The 23421-nt window shown below is 41.6% G+C and overlaps 1 protein-coding gene across 1 annotated transcript in view; it reads left to right on the forward strand.

The window, feature by feature from the left end:
* The window catches only part of LOC311034561 (netrin receptor UNC5D-like), a gene marked incomplete at both ends in the record, with an annotated part of 140307 nt that extends 122847 nt beyond the window's left edge, over positions 1-17460 (forward strand). Inside the window, 5 exons of the mRNA XM_084042441.1 lie at positions 4801-4986; positions 10710-10859; positions 14565-15236; positions 15703-15832; positions 17340-17460. Coding sequence (XP_083898567.1) covers positions 4801-4986; positions 10710-10859; positions 14565-15236; positions 15703-15832; positions 17340-17460 — 1259 coding nt within the window. The remainder of the gene's footprint in view (positions 1-4800; positions 4987-10709; positions 10860-14564; positions 15237-15702; positions 15833-17339) is intronic.
* Between the last annotated feature and the right edge of the window lie 5961 nt (positions 17461-23421).

The following is a 23421-nucleotide window of genomic DNA, read 5'->3' on the forward strand; positions in this document are numbered from 1 at the left end:
TCCCATTAGGCCGAGGAAGAACTACCATTTGACATTTTTCAAATCAGCCTCATGGTGGCGCTATAACATGCCGATTCGTGTTTTTACCTATAACTGCACCGATCTGTGTAAAACTTTGTATGCACACTCCCTAGAGGTCAAGGAAAAACCTTTGCCCTGCATTTTTCACATCTGCCTTTTATAGCGCCACCAGGAGGCCGACTTATGTAAAACACATCATTTTATACTACTCCTTCCAATTGTATCCAAATTTCACGCAAATCGGTACACATGATCTCTATAGTCATGTGATCACGACGGATGCGTTTGAATTTTCAATTTCCATAATGATTAAGATTGACATCTAAAGTTTGGGTGCATTATTGGCTTGTTTTGAACAACATTCCGCAAATCATGAACACACCGTCCGATTGCGGTCAAACTGTGCACGCACATTCACACTATGTTGAGGAACAAATGCCACCCTTTTAACATTGGCCTGTTATAGCACCACCAGCAGGTCTAATTTATTGAAACAAATGTTTTTTAACAAAATGCCTCAAATCATGAATGCAGTCAGTGTCCGATTGTCGTGCAAGGCCTAAGAACAAATGGCACCCTTTTCACGTTGGCCTATTATAGCGCCACCAGGAGGCCACAATAGCCTACCTGACCTGGCGGAGACGTGCTCCGAGGAGCACTTTTTCTAGTTTAATTCTGGACCAGGTACTGTATAGTTAATATCTCACAATGAAATGAAACCAAAACCATAGTTTCATTAACACATCTGTACGTATTGTTTTTTTTGGAAAAACAATACTGCCAGTCCTGATTTCAGTGCAGCGCTCATTATCTGTCCAGACCAGGCTAGTGAGAAGTGTTGCCAGATCTATGAAAACAAGCCGAAAAGAAGGGACTGTAATAGGCCACATGAGCACTTTAAACCTATATACATCAGATACTTGAATATAGCCGATCTACAAGCTCACAACGCATCCGCAGTAAAGTACATTTGGTGGTCCTTGACATGAAAATGTTTGAGAACCACTGGTTTAAACAACATTAGGAAACATGCCCAAATAAGCGACTTTACAGAAAACAAGCCCAAAGTCGTTTATAATAAGCGGACATGGCAATACTGCTAGTGAGCTTTATCTCCCATCGTTTTGGTTCCTGGAGTTGTTGGATGTCGCAGCGCTGGTGGGAGCAGATAGAGCATAATCATTGCTAATGAGCTAATGTAATGAATGTGTGTTGTCACAACGTGGTGGAAAGTACATTTACTCAACTTCTGTGCTGATGTAATGAATGAGTGTTTTCACATTATCCCTGTGGAGTGCAAAAAAAAAATGACAGTCAGGTCCTAGGATGATTCTAATCACCTTCCTTGTAAAGGGTTATTTTTGAGCGGTGCAACCGCTCCTATAAGAGGGTTTAGGACCCATCCGTGGCGAAAGTGTTTCTTTCCGTCGTGAAAATGTGTCTTTCGCTGTGACGCCATGCTGTGGAAAACACGCCCATAGGCTAAGCCTTGCAGGACGTGCTGTGATTGGCTGGCGAGACACATGATGAAATTAACTTCAAACTTCGCAGACGCGCTGTGATTGGCTAGCGAGACGCATGATGAAATTAATAATAATGTAAAAAATCACACCCAGTGTGAAGTGAGCGGTGTGGTCATCACAGTGGTCATCACAGTGGTCATCATCATGATGTGATGGAAGCTCACTTAAAAAAAAGTGTTTTTTTTAAAGTGCATAGTCCTATTAGCTAGCCAATCACAGTGCTGAATAGAGTCAGCCAATAGAGTCAGCCAATCACAGTACAGCTAGGGCTGTACTAATGTAGAGGGGTGTGCTATTATGAGCCAATCACAGCAAAGGGTGTACTAATGAGGTGTCCCAACCCCACTTATAGGAGCGGCTACACCACTAAAAAATGTAAGCACGTCACTTCGCAGGACGTACTGTGATTGGCTAGCGAGACGCATGATGAAATTAATAACTCATAAATATCACCGCTCACTTCACACTGGGTGTGATTTTTAACATCCAGGATGGATATTAAAGAATAGAGCCCCGCCGGTCTTTTGAGCAGGGGCACTCGCACGCACATGCACGGATATGTCAGTGGTGGAAAAAGTACTACAATTCTTTACTTAGTAAAAGTATCAATACTGAAATATAGAAATACTAAAGTAAAAGTCCAGAATTCTAAATTTACTTGATTAAAAGTACAAAAGTATTGGCATCAAAATGTACTTAAAGTACAGTAGAGTAAAACAAAAAAAAGTACAAACATGTTTGAAAATAGCAGATCTACAAGCTCACAACGCGTTGCGATGCAAAATGCAAAATTATTTGTGTAGCCCCTTTGTCTCCCAAATTTAGACATTATGCCAAGTAACCCTCCCCACACATGTATGTGTTGCCACTGTTGTTGCACTCTACTGGCTCACCTACCAGTGGGGAGCCCCCACCGAGAGGTTCTGACACCTCTGTCCTACTCCTCCTGTTCAACACTCCCCGCTGACAGGCTGCGCCCCCAGCCGTGGCAAATATCACCCTCCCCTCCTGGCCGCCCTCCTCTGAACCCAAAACACTATGACACCTTCACATGCGTTTCTGCTGCTGAGCCAATCAAACAAGGCTATGGCTAATTGGACCGGAAAAGGAAACAGGTATGCAACCTTCTGGAATCCCAGGACTACAGTTATGCACAAATCTTATGCACCAGTTACTTGTTCTTATTCTTATAATGAAAGACTTCACAACAGTAGTTCTGCAAACCTTCCTGTCTCTCTCTCTGTCTGCTAAATGAGAGTTGTAGCCCAGAGGTAGCATCGCTCCCAGCCTTTACTCATCTCCGACGAGAAAAGCCTGGTCATGACCTAAGGCAGAGAGTGTCTATAAGCGGCGGGACTTCCGTCGTATGTATTTCCACCGGAAACTATCTTTTTCGACCAATCACAACACCGGTTTCATTCACGGAGAATGTGAACAGATTTGTAAAGTGTAATTTCCTTGGGCGGTACTGTCAAATTCCGGTACTTTCGTTTAGACCAGGGGTTCTCAAACTTTTTTTTACCACGACCCCTTTTCTTTGGCGACCCCATAACCCCCCAGCCCCCTCCCCCTCCGTGAAGTTAGAGATGGAACGAAATGGACCCCTGATCCACGTAGTCGTACCACCCGCTCGTATTGAACATAAGTCCTGAGTACATTTTTTATGAAAAGCTAAAATCAGTTTGTGTGCCTCAGCCACTGTTGGAGGCGGAGCTGCCTGTGCATGAAGAGTCAAGTGGTCGACAGTTCCATAGATATGTATAAAGGCTAGATGGCTCGAGGGGGCGTCGCAAACGTAGCTCAACCGCGGCCATCTTGCAACAGTCATTCATAACATTATGTCTATGGCCATGTATTATTGAAATAACCAGCGTGCTCAATTTTCATCCGATTTTCAAACGGTTTGGTTTGTTGTAAACACCAAATATGTAGATATGATACTGCATACTTATAATTATAATCATGGATTTTATATGAAAATAACATTAAGTATGCAGTATCATAACTACGTCTTTGGTGTTTACAACAAACCAAACCGTTTGAAAATCTGATGAAAATTGAGCACGCTATGGTTATTTCAATAATACATGGCCATAGACATAATGTTATGAATGACTGTTGCAAGATGGCCGCCATGTGGCAACGTCGTTCTCCATTGGCCAGCAGCGCGGGTGAGTCATCTAGCCTTTATATATATATATATCTATGGACAGTTCTGAACGGTCCTATTTTCCAGGAATCATGTGTACATATAATACTTGAAGTTAATGTGTGTTTTTATACTTCTCTCTTATATTAATGTGTTCATTTAATTGATATATGAGTAGTCATTTCTATGCAGGACTGGAGGACTGGACAGAAGGGGTAAAAGCTCTGATACTAAGAGACATATTATGACTGCAAGTCTCTCATTGAGTTATGTGTTGACATTCCTCAGAGGAACAACAGGGCTGTATCTCCTCTTGTTTCTCTCTCCTCTCTGTGTGCCTATTTCAATGTTCAAGTAGCTCAACTACTCTGGTACGGATTACTTTTTGTACTTATTACTTTAGGTACTTTCTAAGTACCGCCTTGCTTCTATGTTGTAATAAAAGCTTGGGTGAGTCGGTGTGCGCGCCAGTTGTGATTAGACTTCTGTCAGCACATCTCCTTGTCCGGCAAGTCAAATACTGAGATCTCAAAGTTGTCCGTGTGTGTTTATTCGAATGTGTAATCTGAGCCTAAGGTGTTTGTAAAATGATATAGCAATCTATCAAGTTCTCTATGGCTTCTGCCACTTACTGCGTTAATCAGCAAAATAGGTAGGCCTACAGCTTGATCAGCTGTACCTATTCATGTTATATGAATAGGTACAGCTATTATATATTAATGTTATATAAGCTCAGGCTTATATAACAACCCTGCCTGACTAGTCTACTGCAAGGGTGTACTCAATGAACACTAATTGCATTCATCACAGTCCCCTTCACGTTGGTCGAGACTTTTTTTTTTTTTTTCTTTTTTTTGGTTGCCAATGCGTGACGCCAACGGCACCCTCCCGTGACCCCACTTTGGGATGCGACCCATAGTTTTAGAACCGCTGGTTTAGACACTCAACCAGCTAGGTCTTGCCCAGTGTGGCCTAGAGGTAATGGTCTTAAGAAGAAATCAACCCCCACTCTCGATATGCATTCAAGCGCGTTCAGGTGTGGACTGCAGCAGTGATGTAGCTCTGTACTCAGGTGTCTCTCTATCTCTCTCTCTCTCTCTGGTTCAGGCGTGGACAGCAGCAGTGATGTAGCTCTGTACTCGGGCGTGGCTGCAGGCCTGGTGACGGTGGTTCTGCTGATCGTGGGCGTCACTCTGTACAGGAGGAACCAGAGCCAGTACGGTGTGGATGTCATCGACTCCTCGGCTCTCACTGGAGACTTCCAGTCCTTCACGTTCAAGTCCTGTAGCCAAGGTGAGTTTGGGACACAAACACTGAAACACACACCCACACGCACATGCACGCATGCATGCATGTATATCATTTTGCTGTATCCACAAATACAGTAATTTATTCTGATTAAAGCAGCATATGTAACTTTTGTTTAATGAATAAAATGTAATGTTGTCCAAGTATGTTATACAACATAACTTACAATTGGGGTGGTTGTATGTTGTCTCCCTGCTCTTCTATTGAGACATTTAGATCGTGTAATGGTCATGTCTCATATAGACACAGGATCTGACACAAATTTTGAGTCAATTTATCCCCCGAGCAAGCAGGTAGGCTCTATTAGCTCAATATTAAAAATGTGAGCACTTGCGCATCTGGGGTAGAAGAGGAAAGTTACATAGTGCTGCCTTAATGTGGCAATGATTCTAGGAACATGTGAAAAAAAAACGATCCATTCCAAGTTTACTTTTCCTGGTTCAAAATATTATAGGAGGCTTTGTGAACTTTTAAACTAGTAACTAATCATTTTTAATATTTATCAACGTTTCTGTTAGATGTCAGTTATTTCACATTAATAGTAGCATCAAAGGTGACAGTGTTGTTATAAGTTGTAGCTCTGATGAAAAAAAAAGAGGACAAAACCTGTTCTCTCTGCCACTCTAAATTTTGCCTCACTAAATAACTGCCTCACTGAAAGTTAAAAGATCAGCATCTTCAATTGTCTTTGTCAACTTCCTTTTCAAGGTTTAGCAAAGGCTCCTATAACACAATAATGTTTGTGAACCAGTAAAAGTAGACTTGTGAGGAATTGGGAAGTGCATAGTTTTTTCACATGCCCCTAGAATGGAGGCATTTCCACTTTAACCCTATGGTTAATCTGGGTACATGTTTTGATTTACAAGCTCACAAAACATTGCAAGCTTATATATCATCTATCTTTTTGCTATCTGACATATTATGAAGTATATAGGGCTTAAAGGACAACTTTGGTTTTTTACAACCAAGGTTTATATTTTAGCTTGTAATTAAAGTAAATAAATGATGAGTGTAATTTTTTTTTCATTTACTGCTTTCTATAGTTTTAGCATTTTTTGCGATATTTTTTACAGTGGGCGGGGGCATTCTGTCCGGTGGCTAAATATGCCTTTTTTACACAATAAAAAAGGTCCGGCTGTCTGAGATGGCCAGATGTGAGTTATTGGGGGCTAGAAGAGCTACTGTAAATAATAATAAAGAAAACGCTGGGTTGTTGTGTTAAAAAAATACATATTTAGCCACCGGACAGAATGCCCCCGCCCACTGTGAAAACACTGTAAAAAAGATTGTGAAAATTGCTAAAACTATAGAAAGCAGTAAATTTAAATTTTTTAACACTCATCTTTTATTTACTTTAATTACAATCTAAAACATAAACATTGGTTGTGAAAAAACAAAGTTGTCCTTTAAGTGGTTGATACAATTTCTCCACCTCTTTTTTTTAACAAATCAAACCTGCATCCTTGTGCCACCAAAGGCGATAGCAGAGCTCATACATAGGTTTTGTTTCCACACAGACACAGTCAGGTTTTCATAAGTCTCACATACGGCCCGTGTTCTCAGTGGGAAGTAATGAAGTGTGTTTTGATCAGCCAGCAGTAGGCGGCTGAACATATGGTTTGACCCAAAATTAATTTGAACAAAAGGTTTCTCAATGGTTTATTGTAGTATCAGGTGTACTTAATAACATATCAAAAGTTTACCAAAATCTGATCATTAGAAATGTCAAATTTCCAAGATGGCCGCCACCAGTTCCTTAAAAGACCATTACTCCTTCAATATTTGCCCTACAAAAGTCATTTTGGTGCCTAGCCCCATGTTTTGGTGATCTAGGAATCCAATTAGCATATATAAATGGGCAAGTGATTATAAGTACAATTATATATCAAAGCAATTGGTTATAAGCATATTTAGCAATGTTATTGGACATTTCTCCCTTTTCTACATACTATAATGCCCAGGATTGGTGAATTAATCACCTATACCTATACCTATATATGTAATTCACATCTGTTGAAACTTTAAAAATGTATTTGGATACCAATAAGGAATAAATTCATTATTACTGGGTGGTACTGTGACATTTGTAAAAACATGGCTGCCAAGTGATTGACTGGGAATATTACACAAATCTTGGAAGACATTCCTTACAGAGAAATGTCTTCACCAATGTGTTTGTAAAGGTGTCCCGTTCCCAAACCGGGGTCCCCCAAATGATTTTGGGGGTCCCCAGATGGATAGCTTTATGTGCAACATGGTTTTCTCACTCAACAGTAAACAAACCAACATACAGTATAAGTGTATACAGGGTATCTGCACATTTCTAAAGTTACAATTTAAATACTCTTAAGACTCAATATTATGTCAAATATTAGGTAAGAAAGAGGAAAACATTGTGAAAATAGTACAAGCTGAGAACACTACACTCAGTAGGAAAGAAATGGCCACTTGTCTGGTCTATGGGGAAGATGGACTCTACAGTGGAGAGAAATTGCCCCTTATGGGCCAAGAGAGGGTGTACAAGTCATCACATAGCTATCACAACATGTATCTAGTGGGTGTCTGGGCAGGGGTGGTGGAGGAGTGTGGCATGGATAAGGTTCAGATTTGCCAGATCTCCTTATTCCTGAGACTAGTAGTTGTGTGAGGTTTTAGTGCAAAATTAATTTCACATGTCCTTATTTTGTGATTGGTACTGCTGGCAATAAGCTTGAACCCTGATCTCTTTTTCTGGATAATTTTAAAAGCAAGAAGGTACGTATAGGGGACAGCCCATCACGCCCTGGGCTCCAGTCTCCCCATAGAATCCCAATCTAACAGACCTCCACGCCCATAAGGGGCCAACAAACAAGCATTGCTTTCGGCATACACCATTTTTTTTGTTCTGGAGCTGTTCTGGAGAGGGGAGAGGACGCTCTGAGCCATAATGATAAGTCACTGGGAGCCCCTGGGAATATTAATGGTCAGCTACCACCGACTCTCCTGTGAGCCAGTCCGACATAGACACCCTTGTCTGCCTGACACACAGTCATGCAGCACCACGTGGAGGTCTTACAACCACCACTATGGGAGGGGGCGACCCTCCTCACTACCTGTGCCAACTCACAAGCGCCTATCTCGGACATATCCCGACCCGCCAGGAGGTCCATTTGGGACCAGCATACATAGGGACACAATGGAGGTTGGAGGTTTTGCACGTGGGACATGGGGGAGATCAGAAGCTCACGGTCTCCTTGCCTCTTAACTTTGCTCTTCTACGCTCTCCAAGTGCCTCGGGAGTAATACAGTGACCCCCATACTCCCCTCTACCCACCTGAGGGGAACCCTAGGCCCACTATACTCTAGACCAGACCCACCCCCCATACTCCCCTCTGTCTAGGCACCCAGTAGATACTCGGTTCTGACAGCTTTACACTAACCTCCTCTTTGCACACTCACACTGATTGCCTTCCTAATGTGTTAAAAGGTTCTATAAACATCTATTTAATGTTTTTTTCAAAATCTTGTGTCTACAAGATGACACTGCGCGTCCATGAGTAAAATAAATATTCTCGTGTATGTAGGGGAGGAGTTATGAAGTTCCTGTGGGGTGAGTAAGGGGAGGGGTGCAGAGATATTGGTTCATAATGCAAATCATTTTTTGGGGTCAAGTCAAAGATGAATTTAGTTTGGGCTAAATTTGATCCACAGAGCTATCCAAAACCTTTCAATATTAAAAACAATACCATCTATCAACTGATCATATTCTCTGCCACCACCTTCTGAATTAAGTTGTGACTACTAGTTTTGTTGTGTTTTGAGGATATCTTGAAGCCTTGTTCCAGTAAACAAATAAATATAAGTAGTTGAACATTTATTATATAATTAGTTAAGTTAACTTGAAACGGGTGACCATTTCAGAGGGTTTTAATGGGGTCACAAACAAAATATTGGATTTCACAATGATCTAATTGTATATTTGCAATTTGGATAAGTCCAATGGATTCCCAGGCCCCCAAACATGGGGTTAGACACAAAAAGTACTTGTCTAGGATAAATAAAGAAGGAGTTAGGCTGTTTTAATGATTTTTGGGGCATTTTGGACGCCATCTTGAAAATAACACCTTTCCAGTGGGCAAACTTTGGTAAACTTTTAGTATGTTATTCAGGACACCACATACAACAAAAAACAGTTGAAAAACCTTTTGTTCAAATTTATTTTGGGTAAGGTGCTTTTTTTTCATATATTCAGCCGCCTACAGGAGGTAGAGAGAGAAAGAGAGAGAGACAGAGAGAGAGAGAGGAGATAGAGAAAGAGAGAGACAGCTCTGATCTTTACTTGCTGCTTCTCTGACGCAAGATTCAGCCCTGTCTTTTATTCCTTATCAAAGGCTGGTATCACTGTGATCTGGAAATGTGTTGTTACTACGCACAAATATAACCCACACTAGAAATGTGTTGTTACTACACACACATATAACACAAACAACTCAGAGCTCAGATCTCTGCCAGGCAGGGTTTGCAACCCATGGGCCTGAACACTATTGATCACATGACTCCAGAGATAATGTGTAACTAATGATTTGTGTGAGTTGTTTTGTGTGTTTTGAAGAAAACTCAAAATGGTGGAAAATGTAGTTAGGCACAAATGGGCGGGGACTATATATGGGGAGTTGCGACATGATCCAAGGAATCCAGTAGGAACAAATAATGACTGTATGACCTACGGTTCAAGAGTAATAGGCTTAAATTAGCTGTTCACAAACGGATACACAGCTACACGGATGGACAGAGGTGAAAACATTATCTACCGCCTCCTGATTTTATACAATTTTACATCAAGATAATCTTTAAGAACAAAATGATTTACTAAGCTTAGAATAGGTTTTGTTTAGGCTTTTTTCACAGCTTCAAATGGCTGCTTAACGTGATTTATTTATTTATGATCTCCAAAATAGAAAAAAGAAAATAACAACATTTATTATAATCACAGCTGAGGTGGATAATGTAAACACAGGAATGCATTCCACCCCCACCCTGAGTAAGAGCAAAATGGCTGCTGTGTGAATATGGTTAATGATGGAGAGTGGGTTGCATACATTTGTCCATGGTGAGGATGGTACAGTAGAGACTAGCAGTTATCAATTGTACTGTATATCCACTTCTCTTTGGCAGATTCTACTGTCATCTGCTCTCATCTACTGATTTGTGCACATGTACAGTAAGTGACCTTGACCAGAGAAAATGGTTCAGATAAAATCTTTAAATGCACCGAGTGTGTAACTGTAGTCACAGGTTTCCAGAAGTTCCTGGGTTTCCTGTTCTGGGTCAGTTTCCCATAGCTTCATTTGATTGGCTCGGCAGCCGGTTCAAACCGGAAACACATGTGAAGGTGTCTATGTGTTTGTGGCACAAATCTGCTGCCGTGCCAATTATACAAAGCTGAACCGAAACAGGTATGCCACCTTCTGGAAACCCGGGACTACAGTTTTGCACAAAGACTAGGGGCCCTATCTTGGAGTGTCTCTGCTTCCATTCTTCACCTCGACCGTCCATTCTTTAGTTATTGGCTGTTGAATGCATAAACACTGAAAACACTGTTTTGACATGTTACACGTCATTGGCACTGAATGAGATAAGATTAGGTATAGGGATATGGCCTTGCAAGCTAGGGCTATAACTGTATATTCACTAACAAAACAAACTGCCCATATTACTGTGTTTTTCAGGAAATCCTCTGCTGATCAACTCCTCCATGCAGCCTGATCTGACGGCGTCTAGAACCTACACCAGCACCATGTGTTTCCAGGACTCCATGGAGAAGGATCTGATGGTTGAGCGGTCACTTCTTGACCCCTTACCTGACCTCAAGGTCAAAGGTGAGAGGAACAGATCCTTGCTTCCCTCACTTGCGTCTTGTCCTTATAGTCCATGAGCCAGACAAGATTTCATTATCGAAAGAGTGGGCAAAACCATACCTATATTAAATTGTTCATAGGGTCAATACGAGTAAATAAATATATGATAACCTCTCCACAGGAGTAGCTTTTTCATGGTTATCACACATTTTGTTATTTAGTTATCATAATGAAACTTCCTGAGTTGATTACTTACATGAAGACAATGATTTATCGTATTACAAGTTTTCTGAAATTGTATATTTAAATATGCAAATTAGGCATTTAGTCCATGAGCCAGAGCCCCAAAATTGAGCCAGATATTGAATATTCCCTCGTTAAAAACCTTTGACTCCAACATCTTAACAAAATGAAATAAGTATGTTGACTCTGGCTTTGCCCAATGTTCCAATGTTGATTCTGGAAAGTTATGCAAAGTTGGGCATATTTTTCTAATGCCTAATTTGCATATTTAAACATACAATTTCAGAAAACTTGTAATACGATAAATCATTGTCTTCATGTAAGTAATCAACTCAGGAAGTTTCATTATGATTTTTTAAATTTTGTCATTTTTTCACCTGTCATACATGTACGTATGGGGAAAAAAACAAAATGTGTGATAACTATGAAAAAGCTACTCCTGTGGAAAGGTTATCATATATTTATTTACTCGTATTGACCCTATGAACAATTTAATATAGGTTTGGTTTTGCCCACTCTTTCGATAATCATTGCTCAATTTTGGGGCTCTGGCTCATGGACTATTAGCCAAATTCCAATACCCCAACTTCCACACTCGCTTTCTCCACTCGCGTCCTCCACTCGCGCATTAGTCCCGCCTCCGAGCGAGGAGGAGAGGATTACGTGCGAGCCCGGAGGAGTAAGCTGGACTGACAGCCACATTCCAATTCCTCACATTGAAGCTCTTTAGAGATGCACGATTGCAAAATTCTTGGCCGATTCCGATTACCGTTTTCTTTTACACATTCCCTGCCAGGTATTAATTAATTCATTATGTAGCTTCTGCCAGGGTTTTATACCTTATAGTGACGATCTTTGCAGAGCCACGGGAGCCGTGAGGTGCGCGTGCATGTAAGCAAAGAATATCTGGGGGATGGGGGAGGGTCTGATCTATCCACCAGAGCAAAAAAAAATGTAACCGCAATCCGCCATTTTGTCCCGGTCAGCCGTTTTCACCAAAAAAAAAAAAGAGAAAGGAGGGTTTTTCTAAAACTCATAAAGAAGGAGCGGACGGGAGTGTCATTCTTTGGGATGACGTCCCATCTGTCCATTTCTTCTTTCAGGGTCCTATAGGATCATTCCTAACTTGCGTTAGAGCGCCCTCTTGTGGAATTCTCTTTAAAGAAAACGTTTTTTTGGAAAGACGGAGATCTCCGTCAATGGCGGTCAACGGGGTGGATTTGAAATGTCGGAGGTCAATGGCAGGGAATGTGTTAAGTCTGACCTGCCGGTACTGTTTTTTTTTGCGATTTTCTTTCTACAAGAACTAGACAGTAGGGTTGCTCCAATGCCATTTTTGAGCGGTGTAGCCGCTCCTATAAGTGGGGTTGGGAATTTGTCTTTCCCTGTACTGTGATTGGCTGACTCTGACTCGCGGCATTTGTCGTGGCATTGGGCAATGTTAAGTCAACCTGGTTTTTACCCCTCAAAGATGTCCGCCGCTACCAAAAGACACTTGTTGACGCCCCCCTCAGGATTTTTGGCACGCTCTATAGAATAGAAAAGAAGAATAGGGCATAGCAGTGGTGGCCATTATGTGGTGCCACAGATATAAATTATTTTAAGCCTGGAAACAAGCCATCCAGGCTCCTGGTGAATCATGATCATAAAATGTGATTCTCTGTCAAAACATATTTGAATATATACTATATTTAATAAATATAGTATAGTATATCTAATAGTTTTGACACAATCAAACATTAGTTATTAAAATGATAAATATAAATATTAATTAAAAGTATGTATATATATTATATTATAAGTAATATAAGTGTAGTTGCTTATTTGGGCGTGTTTCCTAAATGTTGTTTAAACCAGTGGTTCTCAAACATTTTCATGTCAAGGACCCAATTCTCTTTTCAAGATTCTTTTGAAAATAGCAGATCTACAAGCTCAAACGCGCCATGAGTTGTGAAGATTGTAGATCGTCTATTTTCAAATAGCCAATGCATATAGGTTTGAAGTTCTCATTTGGCCTAGTTGCTTCTAACAAAACCATAATAGGACACTTCTAACTTCACCAATCTGTTCTCCCCCCTGGTCGGGAAGAGTGACTTCCACACATGCCCATGTTGTTTGCTCTGCATTAACATTATTGTCTCCGCCAGGCCGAAAGGCATGGCGAGAGAGTATGTTTTACCCCCTGTCTGTCTGTCTGTCCGTCCGTCCGTCCGTCCGTGTGTCCGTGTGTCCATCTGTCTGCGAGCGGCTAATCTCTGAAACCGTTGGCCCGGTCGCTGCGAAACTGTGCACACACACTCCCTGGATGCCAATTCAGAACCTCTGCTTTTTTATTTTACATGGTCCTGTTATAGCGCCACCAGGAGGCCGATTTGTGCGAAATCATTTTTTTTATATTACTCCTACAGATTTTATCCAAACATCACGCATATCAGTACACAGTATCTCTATAGTCATGTGATCAACACGGATCTGTCTGATTTTCCATATTCCATTCTGATTGGCTAAGGTTGGCTTCCAAAGTTTGCAGGATTGGTCCATTTTTAACTAAATGCCTCAAATCATGAACGCAGCTTGTGATTTCCGTGAAATTTCACATGCACATTCCCACTAGGCCGAGGAAGAAACGCCACTTGGAAATTTTCAAATCAGCCTCATAGTGGCGCTATAAAAGGCCAAATTGCGTTTTTAACTGTAACTGCACCGATCTGTGTGAAACTTTGCACGCATACTCCCTAGAGGCCAAGGAAAAACATCTGCCCTGCATTTTTCACATTAGCCTTTTATAGCGCCACAAGGAGGCCGACTTATGTAAAACACATATTTTGAGATTAAGCCTTCAGATTTTATCCAAATTTCACACAAATCGGTACACATGATCTCTATAGTCATGTGATCAAGATGGATCTGTTTGATTTTTCATATTCCATCCTGATTGGCTAACATTGACATCTAAGGTTTGCAGGAGTGGCTCGTTTTGGACGAAATGCCGCAAATCACGAACACATCACCTGATTGTGGTGGAACTTTGCACGTACATTCGCACTACGTTGAAGAACAAACACCGCCTTTTTAACATTGCCCTATTATAGCACCACCAGGAGGCCGATTTTTCTTTTTTATATTACTCCTACAAAGTTTGTCCAAACATCATGCAAATCAGTACACATCTCTATAGTCAAGTGATCAAGATGGTTCCGTCCGATTTTTTATATTCCATCCTGATTGGCAAATTCTGAACATTGCTGGCCCACAATAACCTACCTGACCTGGCGGAGACCTGTGCTCCGAGGAGCACTTTTTCTAGTTTTGATATTGGCTTAACCGGAGCTGAAACAAAGTAATTGTGGAGTATGCTGCAGCCTTTAGAGCCTCTCCTAGCAAGGCTAAAAAGCTGTTGTCCAACTTGTAGTGACACGACGTTTGTCAGAGTATTTATAATTTTATGATGTGAAATGTTTGTGCTTGTTTATTTACAAGCAGGATCCTTCATGGTGTCTCTTGGGGTGGCAGAGAGAGCAGAGTACCACACCATGTCCCACCCTACTCAAACCGTCCCCCGACGCCTGGCACCAGACTACAACAGGATAGGGGTAGATGCCACCCTGGCACCAGACTACAACAGGATTGGCATAGATGCCACCCTGGCACCAGACTACAACACGATTGGCATAGATGCCACCCTGGCACCAGACTACAACAGGATGGGGTTAGATGCCACACTGGTACCAGACTACAACAGGATGGGTTTAGATGCCACCCTGGCACCAGACTACAGCAGGATGGGGGTAGATGCCACCCTGGCACCAGACTGCAACAGGATGGGGGTAGATGCCACCCTGGTACCAGACTACAACAGGATAGGGGTAGATGCCACCCTGGCACCAGACTGCAACAGGATGGGGGTAGATGCCACCCTGGCACCAGACTACAACAGGATAGGGGTAGATGCCACCCTGGCACCAGACTACAACAGGATGGGGGTAGATGCCACCCTGGCACCAGACTACAGTATGATGGGGGTAGATGCCACCCTGGGCAGAAGAGAGAAGAGTCTCTACACCCCTCAGGTCTCCTCGGCCCCCTACACGCCTCACCACAAAACAACAGGGGTGTTTGGCCATGCAGGAGGCAGGATGGTGATACCCAACACAGGTGAGTCTAATGCTGAATTTATCTGTGTCGTACGCCGGAGACACGTGCTAAAAATACCCGATCTACCGTGCTTTGTAGACTCCATCATCCGACAAAGTATAAATCAGGCTTAATGATTTGTGCCAAAAATAGAACCACCATAAACATTAAAAAAACAATTGTGATGGGGGTTCTTCCGTGGTTTAATGGTCAATAACATTCTAAATCAGAGCTCATGATTGATTAAACTGTTATAAACAAATAGTAGCAGGTGTTTGTTGGAAAAGAAAGTTGTTACCACGACAATGCAGCTTTTGTTTGCAGTTTTTCCTCAAGTATGAACAGGGAAAACAACCCAATTCCAATTTTTATTTAACTTTTTTAATAGAACAAGCTGATAATAATGGACTTGGCTAAGGTTGTACATGATCACTTTATTAGCACCTCTGATTTGTTTAGACAACCGCACAAACACCACAAACTTCAGAGGAAGAGGAAGACGAGGAGGGGCAGGGGGAAGCGGACGCTTCACTCAACACCATTCGGACGACCGGGACCGGCTACGGGAACGCAGCACCGGACCGACACAGTGAACCAGACGGTGATAAATATATCAGGTACAATTCTTTCTGATGCCTGCGTGTCTGTTCTATCGAAAGGACTATATTTTGCACCAACATATACCACAAATGAATGTAAAACAAAAGTTTCTCAAGTTCTAAAGGAATCTACATTTAAAGGACGACTTCACCACTTTTCAACATACCTTCATAGGTCCTCACTAATGCTCATGATAAAATGATACCATTTTTTTCTACTTGGTCTGTGTCTCATAGGAGGGCTGTGGACAGTCCAGAAACCTGTCTACCAGTGACATCATCGTTAGGCAGGATTTGTTTTTCCAAAAAGATTAGAATTTTTTTATTCAGATTTTTATTAAGGCGAGAACAATGGCATCTATTATTGTATTGCAACTTTCCAGGAATACAAAGCCTGCAGTTTCTATTAGCTTGGATTCCCCATCGATGATGTCACTGGTAGACGGGTTTCTGAACTGTCTACAGCCCTCCTCTGAGACACAGACTGAGTAGAAAAAAATTGTACCATTTTATCATGAGCATTAGTGAGGACCTATTATATGAAGATATGTTGAAAAGTGGTGAAGTCGCCCTTTAAAAGCATACCGTAGTACAGTGAAGTCACAATCCTCACAACACCGTTTCCAGAACTTCACCCATCACTGAGCAGGCTATAGCCTACAGCCCTTTCAAACCCAAATCAACACCGTTTCCAGAACTTCACCCAACACTGAGCAGGCGATAGCCTACAGCCCTTTCAAACCCAAATCAACACCGTTTCCAGAACTTCACCCAACACTGAGCAGGCTATAGCCCGCAGCCCTTTAAAATCGACGTTCTTTTCAAACAACAACAATGCCTGTTTGAACGCATTTACAAAAAAAGTAACGCAAGATGTGGAAAAACTTTTTCAGGATGGGACCAGAAGACAACGGAAATGCAACCCTACAAAGGACGAGAACCAGGCTATTCTAGGACTTCAGAACAACAACAACTTGGTGGTTAAGATGGCTGACAAGGGACAGTACCACAGTGATTTGGGGTAAGGGTCAATATATTCAAGAGGCTTTACGCCAACTCAGTAATCCTGTATACTACAGTCCATTGATGTCAAACCCCCTGGAAAACATGCACTCTTAGCTTAAACAACTACTTGACACTGCCAAAGATGAAAAATGGATACGGATGAAGAATATGACTTTTTATTGTTTTATGCTACCCAAATTGCACAAGAACCCTGTCAATCCACCAGGCAGACCTATCAGACCTATCTTCTAAATGATTACTTCATTAAACCTTTTGTTTCCACCTTACCTGCATTTTTACAAAAGAAAAAAATGGATGACCTACAAAATATTGGCGATGCATTTTTAGTCACTATGGACATTGGATGTTGAATCTCTATACACAAACATTGATCACAGGGAGGGCCTTGAATCACTAAGACTATTTACAGTAAAGATCTGAGGACAGCATGCTGCCCCTTAGTGACTTCATTGTGTCACTGACAGAATGGACACTCAGAAACAATGTCTTTCTATTTCAGGATCAACTTTACAGACAAGAGAAAGGGACGGCCATGGGTGCAGCCTATGCCCCCGGCTATGCAGGACTCTTCTTGGGCCTATGGGGGCAACAATTCATCTACTCATCTAGTCATCAACTAATGATAATCTTAGACTGAGCTTGGAATATAGCAAATCAGAAATGTATTTTCTAGACATGAGGATGTCAAAGGATGCCAATGACGGTATACACACATCTATCTTTAGGAAATGTAGTGACCGCAGTGACTACTGCCCGTAGGACTAGCCTACTATCCTGCGGGCAGACAGCTTCCATCCCTCTAGTCCCATCTCCAACATACCTTTTGGACAGTTTCAGAGACTACAGAGAATATGTGACTCTGTCTCTGATAATGACTTTGACCAACAAGCCATCAACATGAGGGGTTATAAAAGTGACACAATGAATCATTCTTATGTCAAAGCTAAATCTTTAAAAAGGAGAAGTACAACCCAGTACAGTACATTTGCCCATGATATCAAACAATCAAAAGGAATCGGTGCATTATACAGAGTGATCCTGATTTAAAACCTGTGTTTCCTGATTCCCCGTCTTTTTCTTTCGAACGTGCCCCCACTCTCAACGACAAGCTTGTAAGGAGCTATCTAGTCTCGTGAGCCAGACTGTTGCCTCCCACCATTTTCAAATGCTTCCGTCCTACAGTCTGGAGCACGGAAGCTCTGAAAAAGATTAGAGGATAAAGTGGATGTGATGCCTCCTCCCCGTTTCCGTTTTGTCTTTGCAGTTGCGCAAATTTGTCCTAATATCAATCAAAAACATATATAGTGTAGCTTGCTGCTTATTAGAAATGAAAATTCTAAAATGAAATGTAAAGACATTTTAAAATATTATTTTTGTGAACGGAAATGACAAACAGATGACAACTTCCGTTCTCGGATTTCGGGAGGTGCAGTTCCAGACTCTATAGCATTCGGAGATTGTGGAATAGTTGTCTGGCTACGAGAGACTAGGCGCTACCTTTTGGACAATTACGGTTAAAGCGACAACATGCCCTGGTCTTAATGATGACATTGACTTCTCCCCATTTCTCAAATAACGGGCTACTCAGCCAGTATGTTGTCATGCTATATGCTATGTGGATCCTACTGTGGTTCTTATTTTCCCATTTGGGTTCTGTGTTCCAACCTGATGTATTTTATTGTATTTTATTGTTTTCTATTTGGTATGTAATGTAATCACGCATGGGTTAAAGGAGTAGTTCACCCAAAAAAATACTTTTTATATATATTTTCTATCATTTACACACGCCATGAAGCCCTGAATTTTGTTTTGTTTTTGTCGCATTCCTAAGTCAATAATTTGATGACCGGCGGAGTCTCCGGTAAGACACTCAAAGAGTCTCCTACTGAGCAGCCACGCGGTCATCAAATTATTGGCTTATGAATGTGACAAAGACATGAATTCAAGGCTTCATGGCGTGTGCAATTGATGCAAAATAAATATTTTTTGGGGTCAACTACTCCTTTAAGGTGAATTCTATTCTGATTGTTAAGTGGTGATGTCATGTGAAGATGACTGTGGGCGCTATTTAATGACATGTGACAATGTCATTACTAGTGGACCCTGATGAAGGCCTCCGGGCGAAACGCGTTGGTCACCTGTGCGTTTTTTTTTTAAACTCCTTGCTATGGATTAATAAAAGATTTTCTATTTGAACTGAACAGAGCTGCCTTGGACCTTGTTTAAGTTCACCAGCCTTATTTTGTCCACTGTGATGCCTACAAAGGAAAGGGGGAACTTACAACTCTTGAAACTAAACGCTCTCCAAAGAGCACCTGTTCTCAGTTTGACATAATTATGGACCCACGCAGCGCTTCTTCGTCTATTTTCTGATCATGGACATGGTAGCAGGTGTTTGTTGGACGAGAATGTTGTGACCAAGACAATTAACGCAGCTTTTGTTTGGAGTTTTTCCTCAAATATGAACAAAAAAACATAATAATACAAACACAATCTCACTCTTTATTGAACTTTTTTATAAGTAGAACAAGCTGATAATAACTGGACTTGGCTGAGGCCGTGCATTATCGCATTGTACATTATCACTCACACATTTGAAGCAGACGTATAAGAGAGGAGGAGTGAAAAAGGAAACGCTGTAATAGTTCTTCAAAGAATCACATCAGTCAGGCTGCTCAGCACTCAGAGACCAGATTCTCTTCAACCTGTCCACATACACTTTATCTGCTGAAAGACTAGGCAGACAGTAATTGCTTTGTGTGTGTGTGTGTGTGTGTGTGTGTGTGTGTGTGTGTGTGCGTGTGCGTGCGTGCGTGCGTGCGTGCGTGCGTGCACGCGCGCGTGCGTGCGTGTAAACACAGCATTGACTTACAACTCCTTTAGGATTTTCTCATGTCATCTGTCTGTCTGACACTCACAGCCCATAAATACATCTGACAGCAGTGCCAGGTGAGTCATTGATGACGCCCCCCTACCACAAAATGATAAACTACAACTACCCGAACTAGGAATTATGACACATGCATATTATTGGCATAATTTAAAGCATTTGAGGAAAAAGCAAGGCCGTACACACTGAGAACGACAGGAAAAACTATAATATAGGGTATTAATGACTTCAGATTTTTTCAGAAGTCAACTTATCGTTTGATGACGTCTCATCCCAATGACACACAAAAGGGGACCACACACAGACTGCTTGCTGTCCAACAATGAGCAACTTGTATTTCATGTATCTGTAACATTAACAATTAACACATTCACTGCCAGGCATTATTTAATTAATTCATCTGCGGGTTTTTTTTACCTAATATCGACGATATTTGGAGAGCCACGTTGTGCACGCAGATGTAAACAAAGGGGGTGTGGGGGGGGGGGGGGGGGGGGGGGCGGGGGGGTGTCCTCTATCCACCGGAAGAAAAACATTTCCACCCGCGATCAGCCATTTTGTTGCTATCGCCCGTTGAATAAGGCTTGTTTTCACCCAAAAAAGGAGAAATCCGAGCTAGATGTGTTTTTCTACAAAAAAAATAACATACAGTAGGGGTGGACGGAAGTGACGTATTTTGGGATGACGTCACATCCGTCCATTCCTTCTCTCAGAGTCGAGGGATCATTCCTCAGTTATGTTAGAGCGCCCTCTTGTGGAATTTTCAAAAAAACGAAAAAAAGTTGAATTGACGGAGATCAATGTTGCGACCCCCCAAAATCATAGTTGAACTGGGGACCCCTCAAAAATAATCATAATGATATATGAACTGAGGACCCCCTACAATAATCATATTTGAACTAGGGACACCCAAAAAAATCCTATTTGAACTGAGGACCCCCCAAAATAATCATAATCATATATGAACTGGGGACCCCCCAAAATAATCATATTAGAACTGGGGACCCTCTAAAATAATCATATTTGAACTGGGGACCCCCCCACCCTGACAAGCACTTAGAATTGTAAGAGTTGAGGCGTTACATTTAGTTTGACTCGGTTCCACAGATAAGTATTGTGAAAATAGCCGATCTTACAAGCTCACAATGCCTCAACGCCTTCCATGAATCTGGTTCTCTTCTGCTTTCTAAACAGCCATTAAAGATGGATGTTTAGAATGTTTAGCCATGTTTTTGCACTTGTTTTTTAGGCGGCTGAAAATATGGTTTGACCCAAAATTAATTTGAACAAAAGGTTTCTCAATGGTTTATTGTAGTATCAGGTGTACTTAATAACATATCAAAAGTTTACCAAAATCTGATCATTAGAAATGTCAAATTTCCAAGATGGCCGCCACCAGTTCCTTAAAAGACCATTACTCCTTCAATATTTGCCCTACAAAAGTCATTTTGGTGCCTAGCCCCATGTTTTGGTGATCTAGGAATCCAATTAGCATATATAAATGGGCAAGTGATTATAAGTACAATTATATCTAAGCAATTGGTTATAAGCATATTTAGAAATGTTATTGGACATTTCTCCCTTTTCTACATACTATAATGCCCAGGATTGGTGAATTAATCACCTATACCTATACCTATATATGTAATTCACATCTGTTGAAACTTTAAAAATGTATTTGGATACCAATAAGGAATAAATTCATTATTACTGGGTGGTACTGTGACATTTGTAAAAACATGGCTGCCAAGTGATTGACTGGGAATATTACACAAATCTTGGAAGACATTCCTTACAGAGAAATGTCTTCACCAATGTGTTTGTAAAGGTGTCCCGTTCCCAAACCGGGGTCCCCCAAATGATTTTGGGGGTCCCCAGATGGATAGCTTTATGTGCAACATGGTTTTCTCACTCAACAGTAAACAAACCAACATACAGTATAAGTGTATACAGGGTATCTGCACATTTCTAAAGTTACAATTTAAATACTCTTAAGACTCAATATTATGTCAAATATTAGGTAAGAAAGAGGAAAACATTGTGAAAATAGTACAAGCTGAGAACACTACACTCAGTAGGAAAGAAATGGCCACTTGTCTGGTCTATGGGGAAGATGGACTCTACAGTGGAGAGAAATTGCCCCTTATGGGCCAAGAGAGGGTGTACAAGTCATCACATAGCTATCACAACATGTATCTAGTGGGTGTCTGGGCAGGGGTGGTGGAGGAGTGTGGCATGGATAAGGTTCAGATTTGCCAGATCTCCTTATTCCTGAGACTAGTAGTTGTGTGAGGTTTTAGTGCAAAATTAATTTCACATGTCCTTATTTTGTGATTGGTACTGCTGGCAATAAGCTTGAACCCTGATCTCTTTTTCTGGATAATTTTAAAAGCAAGAAGGTACGTATAGGGGACAGCCCATCACGCCCTGGGCTCCAGTCTCCCCATAGAATCCCAATCTAACAGACCTCCACGCCCATAAGGGGCCAACAAACAAGCATTGCTTTCGGCATACACCATTTTTTTTGTTCTGGAGCTGTTCTGGAGAGGGGAGAGGACGCTCTGAGCCATAATGATAAGTCACTGGGAGCCTCTGGGAATATTAATGGTCAGCTACCACCGACTCTCCTGTGAGCCAGTCCGACATAGACACCCTTGTCTGCCTGACACACAGTCATGCACCACCACGTGGAGGTCTTACAACCACCACTATGGGAGGGGGCGACCCTCCTCACTACCTGTGCCAACTCACGAGCGCCTATCTCGGACATATCCCGACCCGCCAGGAGGTCCATTTGGGACCAGCATACATAGGGACACAATGGAGGTTGGAGGTTTTGCACGTGGGACATGGGGGAGATCAGAAGCTCACGGTCTCCTTGCCTCTTAACTTTGCTCTTCTACGCTCTCCAAGTGCCTCGGGAGTAATACAGTGACCCCCATACTCCCCTCTACCCACCTGAGGGGAACCCTAGGCCCACTATACTCTAGACCAGACCCATCCCCCATACTCCCCTCTGTCTAGGCACCCAGTAGATACTCGGTTCTGACAGCTTTACACTAACCTCCTCTTTGCACACTCACACTGATTGCCTTCCTAATGTGTTAAAAGGTTCTATAAACATCTATTTAATGTTTTTTTCAAAATCTTGTGTCTACAAGATGACACTGCGCGTCCATGAGTAAAATAAATATTCTCGTGTATGTAGGGGAGGAGTTATGAAGTTCCTGTGGGGTGAGTAAGGGGAGGGGTGCAGAGATATTGGTTCATAATGCAAATCATTTTTTGGGGTCAAGTCAAAGATGAATTTAGTTTGGGCTAAATTTGATCCACAGAGCTATCCAAAACCTTTCAATATTAAAAACAATACCATCTATCAACTGATCATATTCTCTGCCACCACCTTCTGAATTACTGCAAGTTGTGACTACTAGTTTTGTTGTGTTTTGAGGATATCTTGAAGCCTTGTTCCAGTAAAAAATAAATATAAGTAGTTGAACATTTATTATATAATTAGTTAAGTTAACTTGAAACGGGTGACCATTTCAGAGGGTTTTAATGGGGTCACAAACAAAATATTGGATTTCACAATGATCTAATTGTATATTTGCAATTTGGATAAGTCCAATGGATTCCCAGGCCCCCAAAACATGGGGTTAGACACAAAAAGTACTTGTCTAGGATAAATAAA

The sequence above is a fragment of the Gymnoscopelus microlampas genome (genome assembly GCF_963454915.1).
Source record: "Gymnoscopelus microlampas genome assembly, chromosome: 19".
NCBI classification, from domain to species: Eukaryota; Metazoa; Chordata; class Actinopteri; order Myctophiformes; family Myctophidae; genus Gymnoscopelus; species Gymnoscopelus microlampas.